General features: G+C 31.0%; 1 protein-coding gene and 1 non-coding gene across 2 annotated transcripts; both read right to left on the bottom strand.

Annotated features, from left to right (window-relative positions):
- Window positions 1–882: 882 nt before the first annotated feature.
- On the bottom strand, window positions 883–1605 carry LOC123200895. Its single transcript, XM_044616275.1, has 3 exons — window positions 1261–1605; window positions 1009–1107; window positions 883–939 (listed from the first exon to the last, which is right to left on the bottom strand). Exons 1-3 carry the CDS (start codon window positions 1603–1605, stop codon window positions 883–885), a joined length of 501 nt encoding a protein of 166 aa, XP_044472210.1.
- Window positions 1606–21487: 19882 nt separating this feature from the next.
- LOC123201220 lies at window positions 21488–21594 on the bottom strand. Its single transcript, XR_006498781.1, has one exon. It is a non-coding gene; the product is annotated as a small nucleolar RNA R71 (small nucleolar RNA).
- Window positions 21595–21937: the final 343 nt, after the last annotated feature.

Below are 21937 nucleotides of genomic sequence, written 5' to 3'. Positions count from 1 at the left end.
AAAGTGTTTTCACAGTCGACTTGCCATTTCCTCATTTTAGAAAATAATGAATCACTGTACACTATTTCGAAAAGATAGACAAATTGTTGATGACTTGGCCTTTAGTCTCAATTTTGGAAGCAATGTTTAGCCACGAAACGTAGAAACCACAACTGAGATTCGGAATGCTTTGGAGGATAATTTTGTAACTAAATCTAAAGTAATTAAGGATGATGAATTCAAAGAATGCCTTACAAACTCTAGAAAAGGTTCTCTTAGTATAAATGAGAATTTTCCTAAGATGAAGGAAATTAATAAGAGATGCATTAATAGCTTGTGGGGAAAAAAAAATGTATGCGTTTTTTCACATAAAATCCCCATTTCTTTCAGTTCATTTTTATATCTCAAATCAGAAACAAAAAGCTACCTAAAATCTGCCCCAAATTAAAGTACTTATTACAAGTAGAAAAAATCAAAATTTTAATTTTTTTTTTTTAAAAAAAGGCACTGAAAAGAGATACATACTTGCGCCCCCTTTCTGAAATGTTTCTTCTCGACTCCAGGTAGAAGTTGTATTGGATATCTACCATTTCCTTCTCTATCAGGATCCTCGAAGCTGAAGTAGAGTAGAAAAATATCCAATGTATTTACTAGAATTTGATAGTTTGGTAAATTTGTTTAATTTTACGAACGGGTACTTGGTGTGAAACATTTATCTCAGAAAATTTTCAAATTTACAATATAATCAGTTCCTTATAATGTTATAAATAATATTTCTAATAATTTTTGAAATATCAATAATTAATAAAATATTAAAGGAATTAATATTTTAAAGGGCGTACAATGTGATTGCCATTAATTAAGAAATCAACGGCTTTCTCTTTGAGTTTTCAAATTTTGATATCATGTAGCCAATAATCGTCTTTCTGCATCTACCATTCTAATATCTCCCAAACCCACCTGCAAATTTAATAATAATTAATCCACCAACAAGAAAAAGGGAAAATGAGAATTAATTACCACAATTACCTGGCCACTGCGTATTTCCCAATTAACAAAGTGACGACTCTTACGATTTGGTATGCCAGTTGAGTTATGTATATATATAGAGAACTTCCCCTCATTTCCCTGATAATTAATGGAGTTAATCAAATAAATTTCACTTCACTGAGATATATATTAATAATTTTTATTTGAGCTTTATAAGATCATTTCAGCCTCTTGACCAACGAATAACAATATATGTGCATGTATAAAAAACAATTAATATCAAGGGAATACATTGAAAAACTTATCCCCGAGCATCTCAAAAGGCAATGGATCCTGAATAAAGAACAAAAAAGCGGTTTTTGGAGTCTTGGAATGATGTTGAGAAGCATTCAGAAACTCCCTAATCACAGCGCGGGATGAAATTTCATCGCCTCTAAAATCTCTCCCAATAACAGGATTAGGAACAAATTTGGAGACAAATAAGTAAGCAGCGACAGGATCATAGATAAAATAACAAGTGAATAGGAGGACAAGGCAGACCAACAAAACACACACAATAACCCATCTTGGCTTCATCAATGGCAGCCGACTGCGACGATGACACCTCACTGAAATACGCCTATTACCCCCAAACATCACTTCTTATTCTGTGTCTATTGACTTCATAATTAATATACTATTTATATAGGAAGAAACAGCAAAGCATATTGCAGGCCATGATCTTGCAAAGCTTACTAAAAAGCTTTATTACAAAGCTTATATAGCAAGGAACAGCAAAACTTATTACAAAATAACATTTTCCTTCTCTGTGTTTGAAAAGAATATTTATGTCCTACCTTTAATAAAGTCTTCTAACTTTTTATTTTATAAAATTGGTGAAAAAGAAAAATTTCTAACTTGAATTCCAATTTGCCCCTAAACTTTATAAAACTTTTATCCCAATGCCATCTCTTCTTGCTTCTCTCTCTCCGGTCCCAAGCACACACAACCATAAGCACATAATGTCAACCACTTTGCCATCTTGATATCCATATGAAAAAGCTATGTTAAGCTAATGTTAAACTAGGTCGATCAATGTAGGAAACATTTTGGTGATCTCAAGTCAAAGGATCACATGCACCACCGTCCATTAGATGATCTATTCCACAAGTAATGGAGTTATTGTTTATATGGAAAACTCTTCACAAGTCATTTTGGTGGATGTGCAATAAACATGAAGTGATGTGTTGCATTAGGTTGACACTGTTAGGGTAGATGCCTTAGAGCCAATTGATTTGATATGTGTAATTGTAATTTATTTCATTAATTAATAAAATGATTGATAATTATTCAGTTCATATGCTTGTCTATTATATGATTGTTTGAATAAAATGTCTTAAGAACGATAGAATTGTGACGAGAGGATTAGACAACTGATCATGGGAACCTTATGCACATATTAGATGACATTATAGAAATGTCCATAATCCCGATATCACAATGACCAAGGGCACATTTAACAGTGATGGGATTATTATAGTGTTAAGCGACCCCATCGAAAGGTAATGATAGTTTTCACGTGTCGAAGTTGTTTGCTAATGGTTTGGTGCAACACATGGGTATATGTTGTAGACATGTTCATCAGACTGATCCTACTAAAGGATATCTATATGAATGGTTGTTTTAGTGTCTATGAAACAAATCTTCTGAACAAATGTACATGATCCTTTGACTTGAGGTTGCCAGACCGGTTGGTGTAAGGATTGGTATGGTTTGACATTATCCAACATATTGCCATAATAAGGGTATCAAAAAGGTAATGAACAGTCATATCATGAGATATATGAAAGCTATGATTGATTAATAAAGGATTCATCATTCTTGAGCGTAGGAGAAGATATCTCATATGCGAATACTGAAAGTCATTCATGACTGCTTGAATCTGTGGCTATAGTATGATAGGGTTATAGCCTAATTTGTGTAAGTTATTAATATGTATCAGCTTATATCAAAGAACTATTGAGACATACACAATTCTATGCCTCAGTATTGAAAGATATCAATTGATGAAATGATTGAATTGCATTTAACTATGATATTGTAAAAGTTTATAGAGATGTTTGCTAAAACTCTATCGTCTAAGTGGCTATGACACTTTGCTAAAGGCCAATTTTGGTTAGTATATGAATTCAACTCAAATTTAGACACTACTGATTCGATAGAAAGCTTATGAGTCACACACATTAAAGGATTAATATGAACCAAGAGGTAAGGATCATTTGACGACAATCCTAAGATCATAGAAAAAGAGAAACATGTGGATGTGTTTTGACTAGAATCATTTGGTGTGCATGGTGCCAGTTGACATCATGCAAATGCACTACATAGTTGTGATTGGACCCACTTAGGAGTCCAACTAAGCAAGGCCAAATGATGGGTATGAGTCAACTGGTTGAGTTAACTTATGGGTAAGGTGTTTTAGTTAAACAAGGATTCTTCAAAGTTCTTATTTGATAGAAAGTTTAGCTTAAGTTGGAATCCTAATTTAGTTAGGACAGGATTCTTATGCATTATAATTTTCAATATATTCAAAGTCCTTGTTTGATAGAAAGTTTAGGTTGAGTTAGAAGCCTAATTTTATTAGGATTCTTATGCTTTAAACTTTTAATAAATTAAGAGTCTTAATTTAATAAGAACTCTTGGATACCTTATTACCTAAGTTAGTTAGAGTTCTAACCAACTTAGGATTCATGCACACCTTATAAATAATGGTGTTTAGTTTGAGTCAATTTTTTTAAACAATATAACAATCCTAAACACACATTTCTACACCTAGAAACTTGTTAACACAAGCTTTCATTGTCATGATCTAATTGGCAAAAGCCCTAGAAGCCCTATTTCTAGATCACCTCCCATTCGTGCTCCACATGAATACAAAGGCACCACCTCAAGAGGGTTGGACAACGATCTTTACATAGCCACATGAAGTCTTAGAAGAGCCACCAACGTGGGTATAATTTCTAAATATCCAATGTCTGTTTAACATATTCATGAATCCATGCATTAAAATAGGTATCCTGGATGAGTTTTAGGATTTTTAATTCTTTTTAAATTTTTAATTCTATTGTGCTAAAAACAAAGTATTCACCTAGGTTGACTAGTCAGACCTCTCTTGGTTGAAGAGGTTTGACATAAATATGAGTGTATACTGACAAATTTTAATTTTATATTGACAGATGAATGTGAATGGTTATATTTTTCCAAATATCACCTAACATGCGACATAAAATCTGATAAGACCAATTAATTAAAAACCCTCAAGTTAAATAATAAATCTAATATTAAATTGGTGTCTTCTAATATGATGCCCTAATTAAGCCTCTATTCATCAGAACCTTGTTAGCTAAAGTGAAAGGTACATTTCTACCAGGTGGAAAATTAGGAGATGTTCATATTGGGTTAGACTTAACTAGTGCACTTTGCTTGCTCGTCAAAGCGAAGGTGAAGTATATTAGAGGCATGAGTAAGGAATGCATTTTTTGATGCAAGTTGATATGTAGTATCCACCTTACTAATACCAGGAGTCATATTTGAGACTGCATAATTTGTTAGGCCAAAACCAAACTTAAGATCATAGACTTTTAGTGATTAATTTGAAATTTATCTATTCGATTATTCAAACTTGTTCGTCAAAGAGAATGGGAGAATTAATGCAATAGGGTCTCGGTCCACTAGAAAGTTTATCAGAACTTTTCGAGTACAATACTGAGGGTTATTAGCTTAAAGAAAATAGTGAGAGCATTTTAATTAATTACATTCATAATTAAAATGAATATCAATTATAAATAAAATTACTAATTATCTTTATCTATAAATTGTAGATAAAATTATCACCATGTCAAACCCAACGTATTGATCCATTCTCAAAAAGGAAAATAGATTTAGTGGAAGCAATTTTACTTATTAGTATAGAAATCTTCAGATTATTCTATGTCAAGAAAAGAGTTTATACATCCTTGAGGGGTCGTAGCCTCAGGAGTCTGGTCCCAATGCTACCCAAGAGGAAAAATATGCTTTTAATAAGTTTTTTAATGGCTTTATGGAAGTTCAGTGCCTCATGCTAACTTTCATGTCACCTGAGCTTCAAAAACAACATGAGGAAATGGATGAAGCATCTATATTTACACACCTTTAAAAGTTATATGGCACTTGTGTGAGGGCTAAACGATATGAAGTGTCAAGTGCATTGTTTAATTACAAACTTTTTGAGAGAGGACAAGTTGGCCCTCATATAATCAAGATGATTGGTTATATTAAGCAGTTGGTGAGTTTAGGTTTCATCATAGACAATGAGCTTGCCATTAACCTAGTGCTGAAATCCCTCTCTAAATTATAAGCTAATTTTATCATATTAGGCAAGCTGAACAAGAGATATGAGAGGTAGGTTCAACTAATGTGCTTATGGTTGAAGCCCATGTATCTAGATATAAGGATAAAGGCAAAGGCAAAGTCAAAGCTAAGCCCAAGCCTAAGCCCAAAGCAAAGAAACAACTAGATACGGTTACTTAGGGAACAAGTGGTATGGGGAAAGAAAAGGTTATATGTTTTTATTGTGGCAAAGCTAGTCAGTAGATGAGACATTGTAAAGCCTTCCTAGAAAACAAGAAGAAGAAGGCAGTTAAAACCTCTACTTCAAGTATGTTTATTATTGAAATAAACTATTCTCTTTGTTCATCTTGAGTTACAGACACAGGATATGATACTTATGCTTGTTCTGATATGTAGGAACTGTGGCATAATAGATTGTTTTCCAAAAGAGAGATTGACCTACGAGTTGAAAATTAAACATGCGTTGTTGCATTAGTTGTAGGAATTTATTACTTTAGGTTGCCTACCGAGCTTCTTTTAGAATTAAATAAATGTTATTATGTTTCATCTATTTTTAGAAATTTAATTTCTATGCTTGTTTTAGACAATGAAGGATATTCATTTTTTGTTGCTAGTGGTACTATAACTATTAGCTTTAATAATATTCTTTATAGAAATAACTGATTTACATAATGGTTTGTATATTTTAAAATTGGATAATGAAATTCTTAATGTGTAAAATAATAAACGTTTGAAAACAAACGAACTGAATACCACATATCTATGGCATTGCAAGCTAGGCCACATAGGACTGAAATGTATATCAAGACTTCTTGAACAAAGAGCCTTGTAATCATTTGACTTCTAATCTTAAAATGAATGTGAATCATGTCTATTGGGTAATACAGCCAAAGCACCCTTCACTAGACACAGTGAAAGGGCAACTGAATTATTAATGATTATTCATATGATAGTGTGAGCCCATAAAAATGCATACTAGATATGGGGATGCCTACTTCAACACATTTACTAATGACCTCAGTAGATATGGCTATGTGTTTTAGTTGAAACACAAGTCTAAATGCTTTGGTAAATTCAAAGAATTCAAGAATGAAGTAAAGAAGTAGTTTGGGAAACAAATTAAAATTCTTTACAGTAACTATAGAGATGAATACTTAAATACTGGATTCAGAAGAAACCTAAAGAAACATAGTATAGTCTCTCAACTCACTCCTTTTGGTACACCATAACATAATGATGTATCTGAACAGAGGAATCGGACCTTGATAGAAATAGTCAGGTTCATGATGAGTTTAATTGATCTACCCATGTCTTTTTGGGGCATGCCCTTAAGACTGCTACTTATACATTGAATCGTGTCCTATCTAAATCTATGGATAAAACTCTATACAAGTTATAGACTAGGTGAAAGCCTATTTTAAAATACTTGAAGATTTGGGGCTATAAAGCTTATATTAAGAAATTGATTTCTAATAAGTTAAACACTAAGTTTATAAAGTGTATTTTTGTGGGGTACTTGAAATAAATTAAGGGATACTACTTCTATCACTCGAAGGAGAAAAAAGTCTTTGTTGTTTGTATCAGTGTGCTCTTTAAGAAAGAATTTATTCTTTAAAAGACTAGTGAGAGAATGATGGACCTCGATGTAGTTCCTATACCACAAGATAGCTCAGATATTAGATAAGATGATATGTAATTTTATCACAGATGGTTGATCATGAGGAAGTTCCTTAACCTCGAAAAGAACAACCTTAGAGCAAACAAAAATTACGTAGATCTACACATGTCGTGAGCCAAAAAGATTTGGTTTGCTTATGACTCAACACGATGACATATTGGTCATCTCTAATGATGAACTTAAGACTTACAATGACATTGTATTGAATTTAGATTCTAATAAATGTTTAGATGTCATAAAATCTGAAATAGACTTCATATACCAAAACTAAGTGTAGACTCTAATGGATGCACTTGAAATAGTAAAATTCGTACGGTGAAAATAGGATTTCAAATATAAAACTGACATAGAAGGTAACGTGCATACTTATAAAGCACGATTGGTTGTCAAGGGTTTCACACAAAAATATGGTTTTGGCTATGATAAAACCTTTTCACCATTCACTATGCTTAAGTTTATTAGGATTATGCTTGCTATTGCTACATATCATGACTATGAAATTATATAGATGGATGTCAAAATTATTTTCTTAAATGGTAACCTTGTAGAGGACATCTATATGGCATAACTCGATGGTTTTGTTATTGTTGGATAAGCTAATAAAGTATACAAGTTGCAAAAGTCTATTTATAGACTTAAGAAGACTTTCAAAAGCTGGAATATTCATTTTGATGAAGTTGTATGAGAGTTTAGTTTTATAAAAAACAAAGATGAGTTGTGTGTGCATAAGAAGGTTTGTGAGAGCATGATTGCATTTCTACTATTGTTTGTTATGACATCTTAATTATTGAAAATGACATACCAAACTTGTAATCAACAAAGGTTTAGTTATCCAAGAGTTTCTTCATGAAAGACTTAAGAGAAGCAATTAACATTCTTGGGATTAAAATTTACCAAGATAGAGAGCATAAACTATTAAGTCTAAGTCAAAGTATATATATAGATAAGGTGTTAACGAGATTCTTTATGGAGGAATCCAAGAAAAATTTCTGCCTATGTCTCATAGTGTATATCTTTCGAAAAAATGTCTATCTTTATAATTTAAGAGAGATAAAATGAGTACGATCACATATGTCTCTACTATAGGATCAATCATATATATCATTTTATGTACGAGACTTAATGTCTTTTATGCCTTGAGCGTTTGTAGTAGATATCAATCTGATCAAGTGAAAAACATTAGATAGTTGTCAAGAACATCCTAAAGTACCTAAAAAGGACTAAGAATATGTTCTTGGTTTATGAAAGGGATTTTGAACTCACTATTAGAAGCCACAGTGATGTCAATTTTCAAATTGATAGAGATGACTTTAAATCACAATCTGGGTTTGTATTTTGTTTGAATGGTGGTATAGTAGGTTGGAAAAGCTCTAAGCAAAGTATAGTAGCTAATTCTATGATAGAGTCTGAGTACATTGCCTTTTTAGAAGCGATAAAAGAGGTTATATAGATAAAAAATTTTGTGAGAAAACTTAGAGTGGTTCCAAGCATTTCAGAGTCAATTGAGCTCTATTATGAAAAAATAAAACGATTAATCCAGCAAAGGAGCCACAGCCTCATTAGAGGTCTAAGCATATACTTAAACGATATCATTTTATTCAAGAGATTATTCAACGAGGTGACATACAGTAAAAGAGGACTGATACAGATGAAAATTTGGTTGACCCATTAGCAAAGCCTCATCGTGGTAGAAGTATAACAGACACATAGTAGGAATAACCATTAAATACATGTTCAATTAACTATAATACAAATGGGAGATTGTTAAGGTAGATGTCCTAGAGCTAATTGATTTGACATTTGTAATTATAATCTATCTCATTAATTAATAAAAGGATTTATAGTTATTTAGTTAATATGTTTGTATATCATATGACTATGCAAATAAGATGCCCCTAGAATAGTAGAATTGTGACAAGGAGATCAGACGACTGATCGTAAAAACCCTATTCACTATTAGATGGTTATTCTAGAAATATCCATAATCCTAACATTATAATGATGAAGAGCACATATAATAATGATAGGTCATCGCAGTGTTAAGTGACCTCACTAAAACGTGGCAATAGTTTTGATATGTCGAAGTTGTTTGCTGATAGTTTATTGTAACACATGGGTACACATTATAGATGTGTCTATTAGATTGATCCCATTAGAGGATATCCATATGAATGGTTGTTCTAGTGTCTCCAGAACAATCCTCTGAATATCATAGGTACATATGATCCTTTGAATTGAGATTACTAAACTATCTCATATAAGGATTAGTATAGTTTAACACTATATTACGTATCATCATAATAGGGGTATCATAAAGGTAGTGAACAACCATATCATAAAATACATAGAGGCTATAGTCGATTAATAAAGGATTTGTCAGTGTTGAGCACAAGAAAATATATCTCATATGCAAATGCTAAAAGACATTCATGACTGTTTGAACCTGTGGCCATAGTGTGATAAAGTTGTAGCCTAATCCATATAACTCATTAATATGTATCAACTTATATCGAGGAACTACTAAGATAGACACACTTTAATGTCTCAACATCGAGAGATATTAATTGATAAAAGGACTAACTTGCACATGACTATGATATTGTAAAAGCTTATAGAGATGTTCATTGACACTTTATTGCCTAGGTTGTCATGATGCATTGCTAAAGGCCAATCTTGGTTTGTGTCTAAATTCAGACACTATCTATTCGATAAAGAGCTTATAAGTCACATGTATTAAAGGGTTGATACAAACCAAGAGGCAAAGATCATTTGACGACAATCTTGAGATCATGGAAAAAGAGAAACGTATGATTTTATTTTAACTAGTATCATTTGGTGTGCATGGCATCATGTGGCATTATGCAAATACACTACATGGCTTGACTAGACCTATTTAGAAGTCTAACTGAGTAAGGTCAAATGATGGATACAAGTCAACTAGCTGAGTTAACTTATGAGTAAGGTGTTTTTATTAAACAAGGATTTTTCACAGTTGTTGTTTTATCAAAAGTTTAGGTTGAGTTCAAATCCCAATTTAATTAGGATTACTATATATTAAAACTTTCAATAAATTCAATGTCTTTATTTGATAGAAAGTTTAAGTTGAATTGGAATCCTAATTTAATTAGGATTCCTCTGTATTAAAATTTTTAATAAATTAAGAGTCTTAATTTAATAAGAACTCTTAGACACATAATCACCTAAGTAGTTAGAATCCTAACTAACTTAAGATTCATGCACACATTATAAATGAAAGTGCTTAGTTTGAGTCAAATTTTTTTTAACATAACAATCCTAAACACACATTTTTATGCCTAGAATCTTACTGATGCAAGTTTTCATTGTTATGATCTAATTTCCAAGATCCAGTCAACAAAAGCACTAGCAGCCTTTTTTCTAAATTGCTTCCCATTTGTGCTCTGCGTGGATACTAAGGTGTCACCTTAAGAGGGTTGGATAGCGATCTTTACACAAGCACAGGAAGTCTTAGAGGAGCCAACAATACAGGCATAATTTCTAAACACCCTATATGTGTTTAACATGTTCATGAATCTACGTATTAAAACAAGTATCTTGGATGGGTTTTATGATCTTTGATTTGTTTTAAATTTTTCATTTCGTTGTGTTATCAGTTAATGATGCCTTAAAACCCTATAAATACTAACAACCTCAATAAATGAGATCTATGGCTACCTTTTAGTAGGGTATTTCAACAGTATGATATCCTTATTATGGTATCTATACCCTTGGTCAAGATAATACTAAAGTTGAAGACGTTTCTAGATCAACCACCAAATGTGTTACGACAACCCACTCATCCTTTGGGGTAGAATGTTATTAATGTCTAAACATGCATATACATTACTCTCGATATTTAATCAAATGATCTATAATGAAATAGGCATAAATCTATGAATTCTAAAATACCTCAAAGTCTTTCTTAATTAAAATAAAAAGTATTTCTTATAATCATCCCAAACTTAATAAAATATAATCAAATGTCAAAATATCTTGGGTACTATAATAATCAAGTCTTAATCATAGTCATATTATAAATCTAAGCCCATCCCTTGCATCATGTTCCATCAATAACTAGTCATCTTGTTATCATCATTTCTAACTCTATCACCTGTAAAATACAAAGGAATGGAGTGAGTGAAAAACACTTAACAGGTAAAAATGATCTATCCTACAACCTTTTAATCAAATATATCCCATTTCTTTTACTAAAACAGGTTATCTGTATTTTAATCCAAGTAATTGGAACTCAATCTAATCTAAATGAATCAAACCCATTCTAGTAAGTAATCTCTAAGGCCCTTTAGTCTTGATTGTCCTATCTCTTTACCAATTGGCAAACTCACGGCTCTAACTAATCAATCTATAGACCCCAATTAACAAACTCTCTATGTTCTAGCAAGTCCTAGCCAATCAACAATCATACGGTTTTAATAATCAACTCTCTATCTAAAGACATTAATCGATGAATTATACCCTATCGACGAGTCTTAAGTCATAAATATTCCCTTAAGTTAGCCCATAATCTCATCATCTTTGTTGTATAAGTATCGTCTGATATCTCATCAAGATACTTAATCTCTCAAAACTTTCTAGACTTATATCTAATCTAGTCTAGTCTATCTCTAACTAGGTATCTTTTGATTATATCTTATTATCTCCTCGAGTACATCTCAACACTTTAATAGAACTAAAATCTTAATAAAATGTTACTCCAATTTATTTTCTGTATGACATATACATAACTAAGTTAGACTCATACTTTTTCTTCTATGTACGAGCATATACTTGGCAATGCATATGTGTACATAGTGTTATTTAGGACATACTATCGCTTATAAGTTATCCTGGGCATACATCTTTCAAATCAACTAAGGTATGGGTGTACATTGCTAATTTGTATAGGTGTACCTCTTCCAAATAACACATATGATCACTCTTAATGGCTTTTCCAAGCATACATACTTGAAAAAGAAAGATGCATGGGCATACATGACTTAGTGCACGGGTATGTGTCTCCTAAATCTGTTATTTATCATCTTTCAGCTTAATATATGTACTATTCTATCAAATTTTCTAGCCATGCACGACTATAGTTGCTCAATGCATGTTTGCCCATCAATAAAATTACTATTCAAGGAAGGATATACAAGCATGCATGTTTCCTTGCATAAGCGTATGCCTTTATAAAATTTTATGACTCTAACCCATGTACACGTATGACTCTTCAAGTTCTGATTGTATTAGGTGTCTTGGAAATCATTTTTTGACCTTTCTTAGCTAGTTTTTCAATAACCAAATATCAATCGTAATCATTTTATACCTTATACATGAATCATACAATATTAGGCTCTATTATCTTAATCAAAACGCATCACAACAAAGAAAATTCATGCATGAAATATTCTGGAATCTTTCTACTATGTAATGAGAATGCAAAGAAAATAGGAAAGCAATTTAATCATCTAATCTTAATACAATTATCATAATCCAGATCAAAGATAGTTGCGAAAGATATCCCTTTTTACTTGGCTTCTAACAAGTAGTAGAATCTTTATTGATTCTTGTTTTTTTCTTCCCTTGTAGATTGTCCCTTCTTTACCAAAAATTCTTGCTCCTATGGTCAGTTGGCTAGGCTTTCTTATAGCCTCTCTCTTTCTCTTTGCTTTTAATGGAAAAGTGCATAAATTAGAGTTCAACTGATAAGAATAGTTGTAATTATATACATGTCCAACCCTTCCCTTTCTAGAATCCATTTCTTATGGAATTTAAATTTCATAACACTGTATAGCCATACGTTTCAAGATGAACGAGCGTACATTCGTTTAATAAGGTATCGATGTGTATTCCTTGGGTGCACAATCATATCTTTGGACAAATCACATTATCTATTTTTTATTTTAGCCTGATTCAACTTATATTCAATTCTTAGAATAGAGAAAGGACAATAATGCCTCTAGAACATACCTGAGAGTGTTACATGTGCTCTTAAGGTTTTCACAATGAAGTCACATATTGATCATTTTGTCAAGTTTCTACCAAAATAAAGGCATTTATCAAACCTATATATACATATGAATCACATATGAACAATTGCCATTTTATTAATTATAAAATATGATACACGATAAGTTGAAACTACAAAAATAGTCTTATGTGATTATTTATAGATAAGCTACTCTAACAAAGTTATAAAAAGGATCAATCCAAGAGACATATACTCAATCAAGTTACAAAGATCATTGTACATATTAAAATAATCTAAAAGAATATGGTATAATCGTCTTAGTGAATACTTGATAAAAGAGCGTTATGTTTCCTATGTGTCATTATAAAAAGGTTAGAATTGAGATTTGTCATTACAATAGTATATAGTGATGATAAGAATTTTATTAGGACTCTTAAAGAGCTCATAAAAACCATTGATACCTAAAAAGGTAATTTGAGATGAAAGATTTTTAGAAAAAAGAAATATTGTATTAACCTGAATATTGAGCACAAATCAAATAGAATGTTTATCCATCAATTAGCCTATATTAAAAAATTGTTAAAACTTTTTAATATGGATAATGTTTATCTTTTGAACATCTCAATGGTTGTTTGATCTCTTGATCTAAAAATGACCCATTTCATCTTAAAGAAGAAAATAAAAAGATATTTGATCCTGAAGTACCTTATCTTATTGTCATTAGTGTCTTATTATATTTGGCTCAATACATTAGACCATATATATCTTTTCTAGTGAATTTATTAACCCGATTTAACTCTGTATCAACCCATCAATACTAAAATAAAATCAAACATATATTTTGTTACCTATGTGAAACTAGAGATTTAGTACTATTCTATTTAGTTAAATCCCCTAAAAATCTTATTTTTTTTTTATATGCAAATGGTTGACAGAAATGATTGACATGAAACTTTGAAAAGTTATACTCTATGGATTGGTGATATGTTGTATTTCAATCCTATGAAAATCAAGTTGATTTAGCATCTTAAATGGTTGTAATGAGATGATTGTATTAGAGATTTACTATTTTTATGTTAGTGTGTAGAGACTTATTATCGAAAATGCTAAATTTAAATTCCAGAACTGATGGAATGCTTATTCCAAATTCATGAATGATGATTCCATCACCAAAGAAGTTAACCCAAATAGTCATTCATGGAGTATGAACATCTTTTAAAATGTAAACAGGTGAACAATCATTCCAATGAGAGGGATTTCCATTCCATAAGAGAAAGAATTTAACAATCATTTTAGTAGGAAAGATGTTGATTCCATAAATTAAAGATGAACAGTTATTCCAATGATAGGAATGTCTGTTCCAACAATATGTTCCAATAAAATGTAAGGGATTCCATGAGTTATGAGCTATTGTTTAAGAACATGCTTGAAGATGCCTAAAGAGTATGAGTTATAAGGCATGAAAAATGAAAAGTAGAGCCATATGTTATGTAATATATGGCTTAAGTTGTGTTAAGAATGTTATATGATATGTGATATGTAGTAAGAATCATGAATGAATGAGTTATTGTTATATGATCTATGACTCGAGTTATAAATGAGAATGTCATTAGTGTGTGAACTATGCCAAGAGATTTAAGTAGAAAAACACATGTTGTTTATTTTGTGGTAGAGAATTAAGTATGAGACTGTCATTGTTGTGTGATTTATGGCAAAAGATGGAGTAGAAAGTCATATATTGTGTAATTCATGGCAGAGAGTTAAGTTTGAATGTGCAATTATTGTGTAATTTTGACATGGGTTTGAAAAGTCACTTTCATGTGATATATGGCTTAAGAACCTATGATATGAAAGCATGAGGGTTGTTGTAAGATGACACTTATGAAATGCTTAATGCACATACCTGTGATAGGGATACTTGCAATTAGGTGTTAATCGTAGCAATCTATATGATAAGTGTTCATGAAAATGAGGACTGTGCAATTTTAAATTCTTATGTGATTAGTGGGATTCTTCATGCATATTCTCGTAATAGAGAACACCTACTGTAGGGTTCTTTTAGTAATTCATGTGACATATGTGCAGGGAAAGAGAAATTGTAAAAGTCTAGAGTGTTTATGTATTGATATCCTAGTTTAACCAACAAAATAAAGTAAAATGAAATGATGTTACTAGAAAGAGTTTTGCCATGCTTTCACGATGAGTTAAAATAATATTCACTATGCTTAAGTGAGAGAAAGGATAAGTTGTATGAAAGATGATTTGTGTGCAAGATTTTAAGGTACCTTAAAGGTCACATACTTATTAAGTGTATAACACTAATCCTTTCTATTTAATTGTTTTGCAAGTGGGAGATGATATGGCAAGGTTGGGGAGGAGCATGGGTTAGTTGAGGAGACTTCATAAGAAGAGGATTTCACTTGATGTTTATGTTTATATTTTATTTCAATTTATATATTATATATACAATCACTATTCTGAATGATGATACATTATGTTTTAGCTTTTAACAACACCTTTAGTACGTATTTATAGGTCATAACATTTGATATTATATAAAGTTTTATATCTATTGAAGTAAGTTGTGTATGATATTTAAGTTAAATTAAGCTAACGTTTCCGCTTCTAATGTAAATTCTCCTTATAGGGTATTCTTTCATCATTTGATTGATGGAGAGTTAGTGCAAGACGTAAATTTATTAATGGTACATTTACCGAATCATCAAATTCTTTCATTGTCTAATATCTCATTAAAGCTAAGGTACAAAAATAATGTCTATCTTAGAACAAATCTTGATTTATAAGTATTTTAATTTTAGAATAATGACCTAATAAAATTAGATTGAACGACAACTCAATCCTACAATGGCCATGGATTTCAATAGTTATTGCTATCAATCAAATTACACATTGAGATATCATTTCCTATACCGAGAAATGTTGAATCTTTTATTTACCCACATATAGTCTTGCTGCATTTCTCAACATAGCCAATAACTACAATTGCGATAGCCTTAAATTAAGAGCTATGTTAAGTAGCATCAAACTACGTCAATTGGTGCACAAGACACTTTGGTGATATCAATTCCAAAGATCACATGCGTCACAATCCATTAAAGAACTTATTTTATAGACATTAGGTTACCATTTATATGAAATCCTTTGATAGGTCAATCTAGTGAATTTGCTCACAACAAACACTTATTTGTTGTACAATATTATCAACAAACAATCTTTACATGTGAAATTTAACACTACCTTTTTATAAGGTCATTATATTTTAAATTAAAATTAATATAAATATTTGTATTAATAAAACATTCATTACTTAATACATTTATAATTGTTCTAGATGTGATTTCATCTTTTGAAAGTATTGTTAATGACTTCATTATTAATAATATCAAATACAGTATATACACAACTAAATTATTATTCAACTATTCATCACTCATTCTAGTTTGCAAACAATTCTTCACAAAATTCATTACAAAAATGCTCTATCTAAACTAGTAGTGCCAACTAGTAAAATCAACACTAATTCACCAACAAATAAACTAATAAAAACACTTTATCATTCTTAATTTTAACCATCACTTTTGCAAGATCTCCAATCTCGTTCAATCACATAAATTTGACATTAGAGTATGTAAACATCAAGTTGAGCATCTTGTGGAGAAAAGATTAACAACGTTTTGATACCTAAAGGAATAACCGAACAACAATATAAAATGAAAGTGGAGGAAGGTTGACAATGTTGTGGAGAAAAAGGTGAGTAGGTGAGAAGCACTAAGGACTCTCTCTCACTTAGTTTGTTTCTACTACTTATTTATAGGGTTAGATTTGAACGAAGTTAAACTTGAGCTCATTTGAGCTCGAGCTCCCCTCAAAGTTATTCCAGCTCTACTTGATTGAAGGGATTCAAGCTTAAGTATCAAATCAAGCTTGGTTCGATGCTATAACCGAGAAAAAATAACTAAACAGTGTCGTTTGAGGCATATAAGTCAAAACAACATTGTTTTGATATGTATTGGTCAAAATGGCATGTTTTAGTTGATGCATATCAAATTTTTAAGACTTTTGAGCTTTGTGAGTAGAACACCCTTCAAGCTTGAGCTTAAGCTCAAACTCAAAAAATTTTTAGTCTTAGGTTTGAACTCAAGGTCAAATTTGCTTGAATCAAGCTCGTTTTTGGCTCATTCGAGTTGAATTAATTTGTGAGTTTAAATTAGCTTGGTTTGGATCCAACCCTACTTTTTTACTTATTCAAAGATTAAAAATACATTTTATAGCACAACATTATACATATGATATAAAGGGGCACAATTGTGTATGTGTGTGTGTGTATATAAATATATATATATATATATATATATATATATATATATATATATATATATATATATATATATATATATATATATATATATATATATATATATATATATATATTGGAATTTTTCTAAAAGTCAAAAAAGGTCAATTGACCTTCCTTGACCCCCTTTCCTCTGCCCCTATTCAACACTATGATAGTTTATCCATATTGTTTGTTTTCTTAGTCATGATAATACAATGATTATGAATATTTTTAGAATGACCATCTAATATTATCATAAAATCCTCATAACTAAGATACACTTGATCTCTTTGTTACAGTTCTACTATTTTAATGAAATTCATCTTTAATGCAAATAAAACACAAATAAGATGAAGTAATGACATTTTAACAATACTAAAACATAGTACATTAATAATTTACAAAGTCAAAAAAATTGGCTTTAGAAGACACTCTAACAAATTATCATTATGGAGAACATTAGAGTTGAGTTTCACTATACTTAACTACATATTTGTAATACTACCATGGAACTTGGGAAGTCACCTAAATTTGATAATTATGTAATATTTTCAAAAGTGTCACAAATCTTTAGTATTAGTTTTATTTTATTTTTTACATTTTGTGCTAATTTTGACAATTTTAGAAAGATTTTTTTAATAATTAAAATGACTAAATTAGATAATTATATTTTCATTGATAACTTATTTAAACCATGGAAAGTGTCTGAATAAGATTTTTTTATGAGACAAATAACATATTTAGATCTTTTGGCTCAACACCATTGTAGTTTTAAGAAGATAGAAAAAAATAAGATGAAATTAAATTTTCAAACAATAAAATGTGAATGTGAACCTCTAAAGCTGATTGTTTGCAACTTTAGATGTTTTAAGTTTTACAAAAGTTCAACATAAATTACAACTAAAAACGTCCCTCAAAATTTTCTGTACTAAAAATACAACATTAACAACCCATATGGAGGTTATAAAAGAAAAAGGAAAAATGGACAACAAATTACCTAACCCTAAAGAAGCAGTACTAAGTTGTGAGCCTCCAACTTGAAAAACTCAAGTCAAATCTAATACCTCTTCATGTTGGCCCTAGCATTTAAGAATTGCAGAAAATGAATATTGTAACCTCAATAATAATATGGTATTTTACAACTTTGCAATGGGAGCTAAGATGAAGAAAGAAGAGGTCGAAAACAACATTTCAATCCGACCAAAGAACATGAAAGTCACAAATAGAATTTCTTGGCAAATAAATAACATGCTTGTTGGATAGCATTCCATAGGTATGTCCTTACCAATAAGTATCCTAGATGATGATAATTGTGTGAAAGAATACACAAGTTAAGTGAGAGAAAGGAACAATAATTAATATGAAAATAAGTCTTTTGTAAGATTTGAGGTATCTTAAATGTTACCTACTTATTGAGTGTTTAGCACTTATCCATTTATTTTGATTATTTTGCAAGTAAATAATGATTTGGTGGGGTTATGGAGGAGCATGGGTCAACTAAGGAGAGGATTTTATCCGATGTTTATGTTTATATTTTATTTTAATTCATGTATTATATGTACATTCACTATTCTAGATGATGATACAATATGTTTTGGTTTTTAGCAACACCTTCTATACACATTTATATGCCATGACATTTGATGTTATATAAAGTTTTATCCACTAACGCATTTTGTGTACGATAATTAAGCTAAAGTAATTTAATGTTTTATTTTTCAATGTATATTTTTTCAGAGGATATTCATTTAAAAAGAAATCATTGCCACCTAGTTGATAGAGAGTTAGTGGAAGACGTAAATTTATCAATGGTATATTATCAAGGTTATGTTACAAAATAATATTTACCTTAGAACAACCCTTGATTTATAAGTATTTGAAGTTTGGAATAACAAATTAATAAAATTGGATTGAGTGGCAACCTAATCCCATTATGGTCATATATTTCAATGGTAGTTGCTATCTATCAAATTTCATGTTGTGATATCTTCTCTCATACATGGCAAGGATGAATCTTTAGTTGATTTATACAATTCTCTAATTCATTTCTCAACATAGCCAATAACTATCATACTAATAACCTTAAATTAAGGGTCATGTTAAGTAACATGTAACACCCACAAATTCCAAAGAGATGCATGTCCGTTTGTAAAGGCACACACGATCGTGCATTGTCAACAAGTTTGAATTTTCAGATAAGATAAGAATTGCAACAAGATCGAGTGTTGTCTTAGTTATACAACATGACACACTGATAACACCATTAATTGTTATTATTTCGATTTATAATTTTCTTATGTTGTGTGAAAATTAAATTCAATCTAATGAAATTACTTGTCTTTTTGCATTTAAGAAGCTTTGAGCATATTTGGAGTAAGTTGAGCCAAAAAGATGAAAAAACTAGAGCAGACCTATAAACCTGGAAATTTCGTGATGCTGACTAGGCTTGGGCACGTGAAAGACGAAAACAGAATGTGAAAATAAAATCTGGACGTCCAGGTTAGCTGCAAGGGTCTACTAAGTATCAAGATTTGCTTCCTAGAAAAGGGATAATTACTGGCTAGAAAAGAGGATTAATTGAGATGGATAAGGAAGGATATTTTTGGAGTAAGGATATACATATCTTTTCCTTTCTTTTTGGGAAGATATGTACCACTTTGCTTGGTTGGATTAGGAGATTAGGATTGATTTCAATTTCCAGATTTTTAGTAGGAAGATAATATATATACTTTTATTTTTATTAGAGAATCATTAACCATTGTAATTAGAGAATTAGAGAGAAAAATATGGTCTACAGTGGCTGAATAATTTCTCTTGGTTGAAGGGATTTGAAACCATGGAACTACAATGGTTGTGAGATTTATTTTTGTTATTTAATGCATCTTTTTGATTATTTGAGTATTGGTTATCTTCCTGAATTATTTTTCATGATTGTGTTGATTGATTTCTAAGGTGTGCAATTAGTTTATCAATTAATATAATCTACGGCTAGTTTAGGTGCTGAATCCGTAATTGTTCAATTCATCTAATCGAAGTGGCGACTAGGTTTATCGTTTGCTGCGTCAGAAACTATAAATCTTAGGAAAATAATCAACTAGATTAAATGCAACGTCATACGTTTGTGTTGTCTTGCTTCGTTGGTCTTTCTAATTCGTAATGCTATTGTTTAATTAAATTCAAGATCGTATCCGAATTATTAATCAATAAGGGTTAATTGGAATACATGTTTTTGGTTAACTAATCATAAGGAAGGATAGGTTAATTTAATAACACAACAAATATTTAAATAATTAATTTGATATTTTTGGTTTCGATGATCAATCGTAGTTCCAATGGTGGATGTGACCAAAGACCAAGGTTTGTTAAATTGATTTATTCCTTTTAGATTATTTTACTGAATTTTTATTTATTGTTTTTCATTATAATTTACATTTAACTCAAAACCCCCCTTTATTTCTTTGTTTCGATTTATTTGTGACGACATACTAATCGAAGCTCTTCGAGGGAACGATCCCTACTTTCTTTTACTACATTTTTGTTATAGGAATTTAGGATTTAATTTGGGTGTCAACGACAGCACTTACCAAATTTTGGCACCGTTGCCGAGGAGTTTTTAATTTGTATGTTTGTTACACGATCTTCGAGATAAGCTAGTTTACAATTTGATCCAGAAATTGAAAAGACTGTAAAAGGATTGAGAAAAGAAGCAAAAAGGAGACTGCACACTCACAAATCTGCTTGCGAAACAGAGGAAAACATGGCTGAAAATCAAACTTTAAGAGAGCTTGTTGTTCCAGATTTGAATCAACAACCACACTGCATTACTTTTCCGAATTTAGATGTTAATACTATCTTTGAATTAAAATCTGGACTAATTCATCTTTTACCTATTTTTCGTGGCTCTATAGGTGAAGATCCTTATAAACATTTAAAGGAATTTCATGTGGTATGCACCGGAATGAAATCGAATGGAGTAACTGAAGAACAAATCAAGATAAGGGCTTTTTCGTTTTCTTTGAAAGACGATGCGCAAGATTGGTTGTATTATCTACCCGTTGGAAGTATCACCACTTGGCATGAGATGAAAAGATTATTTCTGCAGAATTTTTTTCCAACATCAAGAGTAGCCAGCATAAGGAAAGAAATCTGTGGCATTAGGCAGCAGACTGGAGAGTCTTTATACGAATATTGGGAGCGCTTTAAAAAACTTTGTGCGAGCTGTCCACATCACCAAATTAGTGACCAGCTGCTTATTCAATATTTCTACGAAGGACTTCTATCAAATGAGAGAAATATGATTGATGTAGCAAGTGGTGGAGCATTGGCTGACAAAACACCTGAAGCAACCCGAAATGTAATTACAAATATGGCGTCAAATTCACAGCAATTTAGGAATATATTAGACCATTCGTCTCGGTATGTCAATGAGGTAAATGTATCTTCTCTTGAAAGACGACTTCATGATCTAACTACTCTTGTACGTCAAATGCCTGTAGGAAAAATAGAGGTAGCAAAAGTTTGTGGAATCTGTTCAGTAGGAGGACATCCAACTGATATGTGCCCAACACTTCAGGAGGAC

This window comes from Mangifera indica, chromosome 17 (genome assembly GCF_011075055.1).
Source record: "Mangifera indica cultivar Alphonso chromosome 17, CATAS_Mindica_2.1, whole genome shotgun sequence".
Lineage (NCBI taxonomy): Eukaryota > Viridiplantae > Streptophyta > Magnoliopsida > Sapindales > Anacardiaceae > Mangifera > Mangifera indica.
This window is presented reverse-complemented; position numbering and strand designations above follow the sequence as displayed.

Excerpts from the sequence above, each read along its gene's own strand:
- LOC123200895 (XM_044616275.1), bottom strand. The coding sequence starts at position 1,605 with ATGTTTGGGGGTAATAGGCGTATTTCAGTGAGGTGTCATCGTCGCAGT. Across the intron at positions 1,108-1,260 it reads TCGGGGATAAGTTTTTCAAT|GGAAATGAGGGGAAGTTCTC; the intron begins GTATTCCCTTGA and ends ATTAATTATCAG. Across the intron at positions 940-1,008 it reads GGGAAATACGCAGTGGCCAG|GTGGGTTTGGGAGATATTAG; the intron begins GTAATTGTGGTA and ends TTAAATTTGCAG.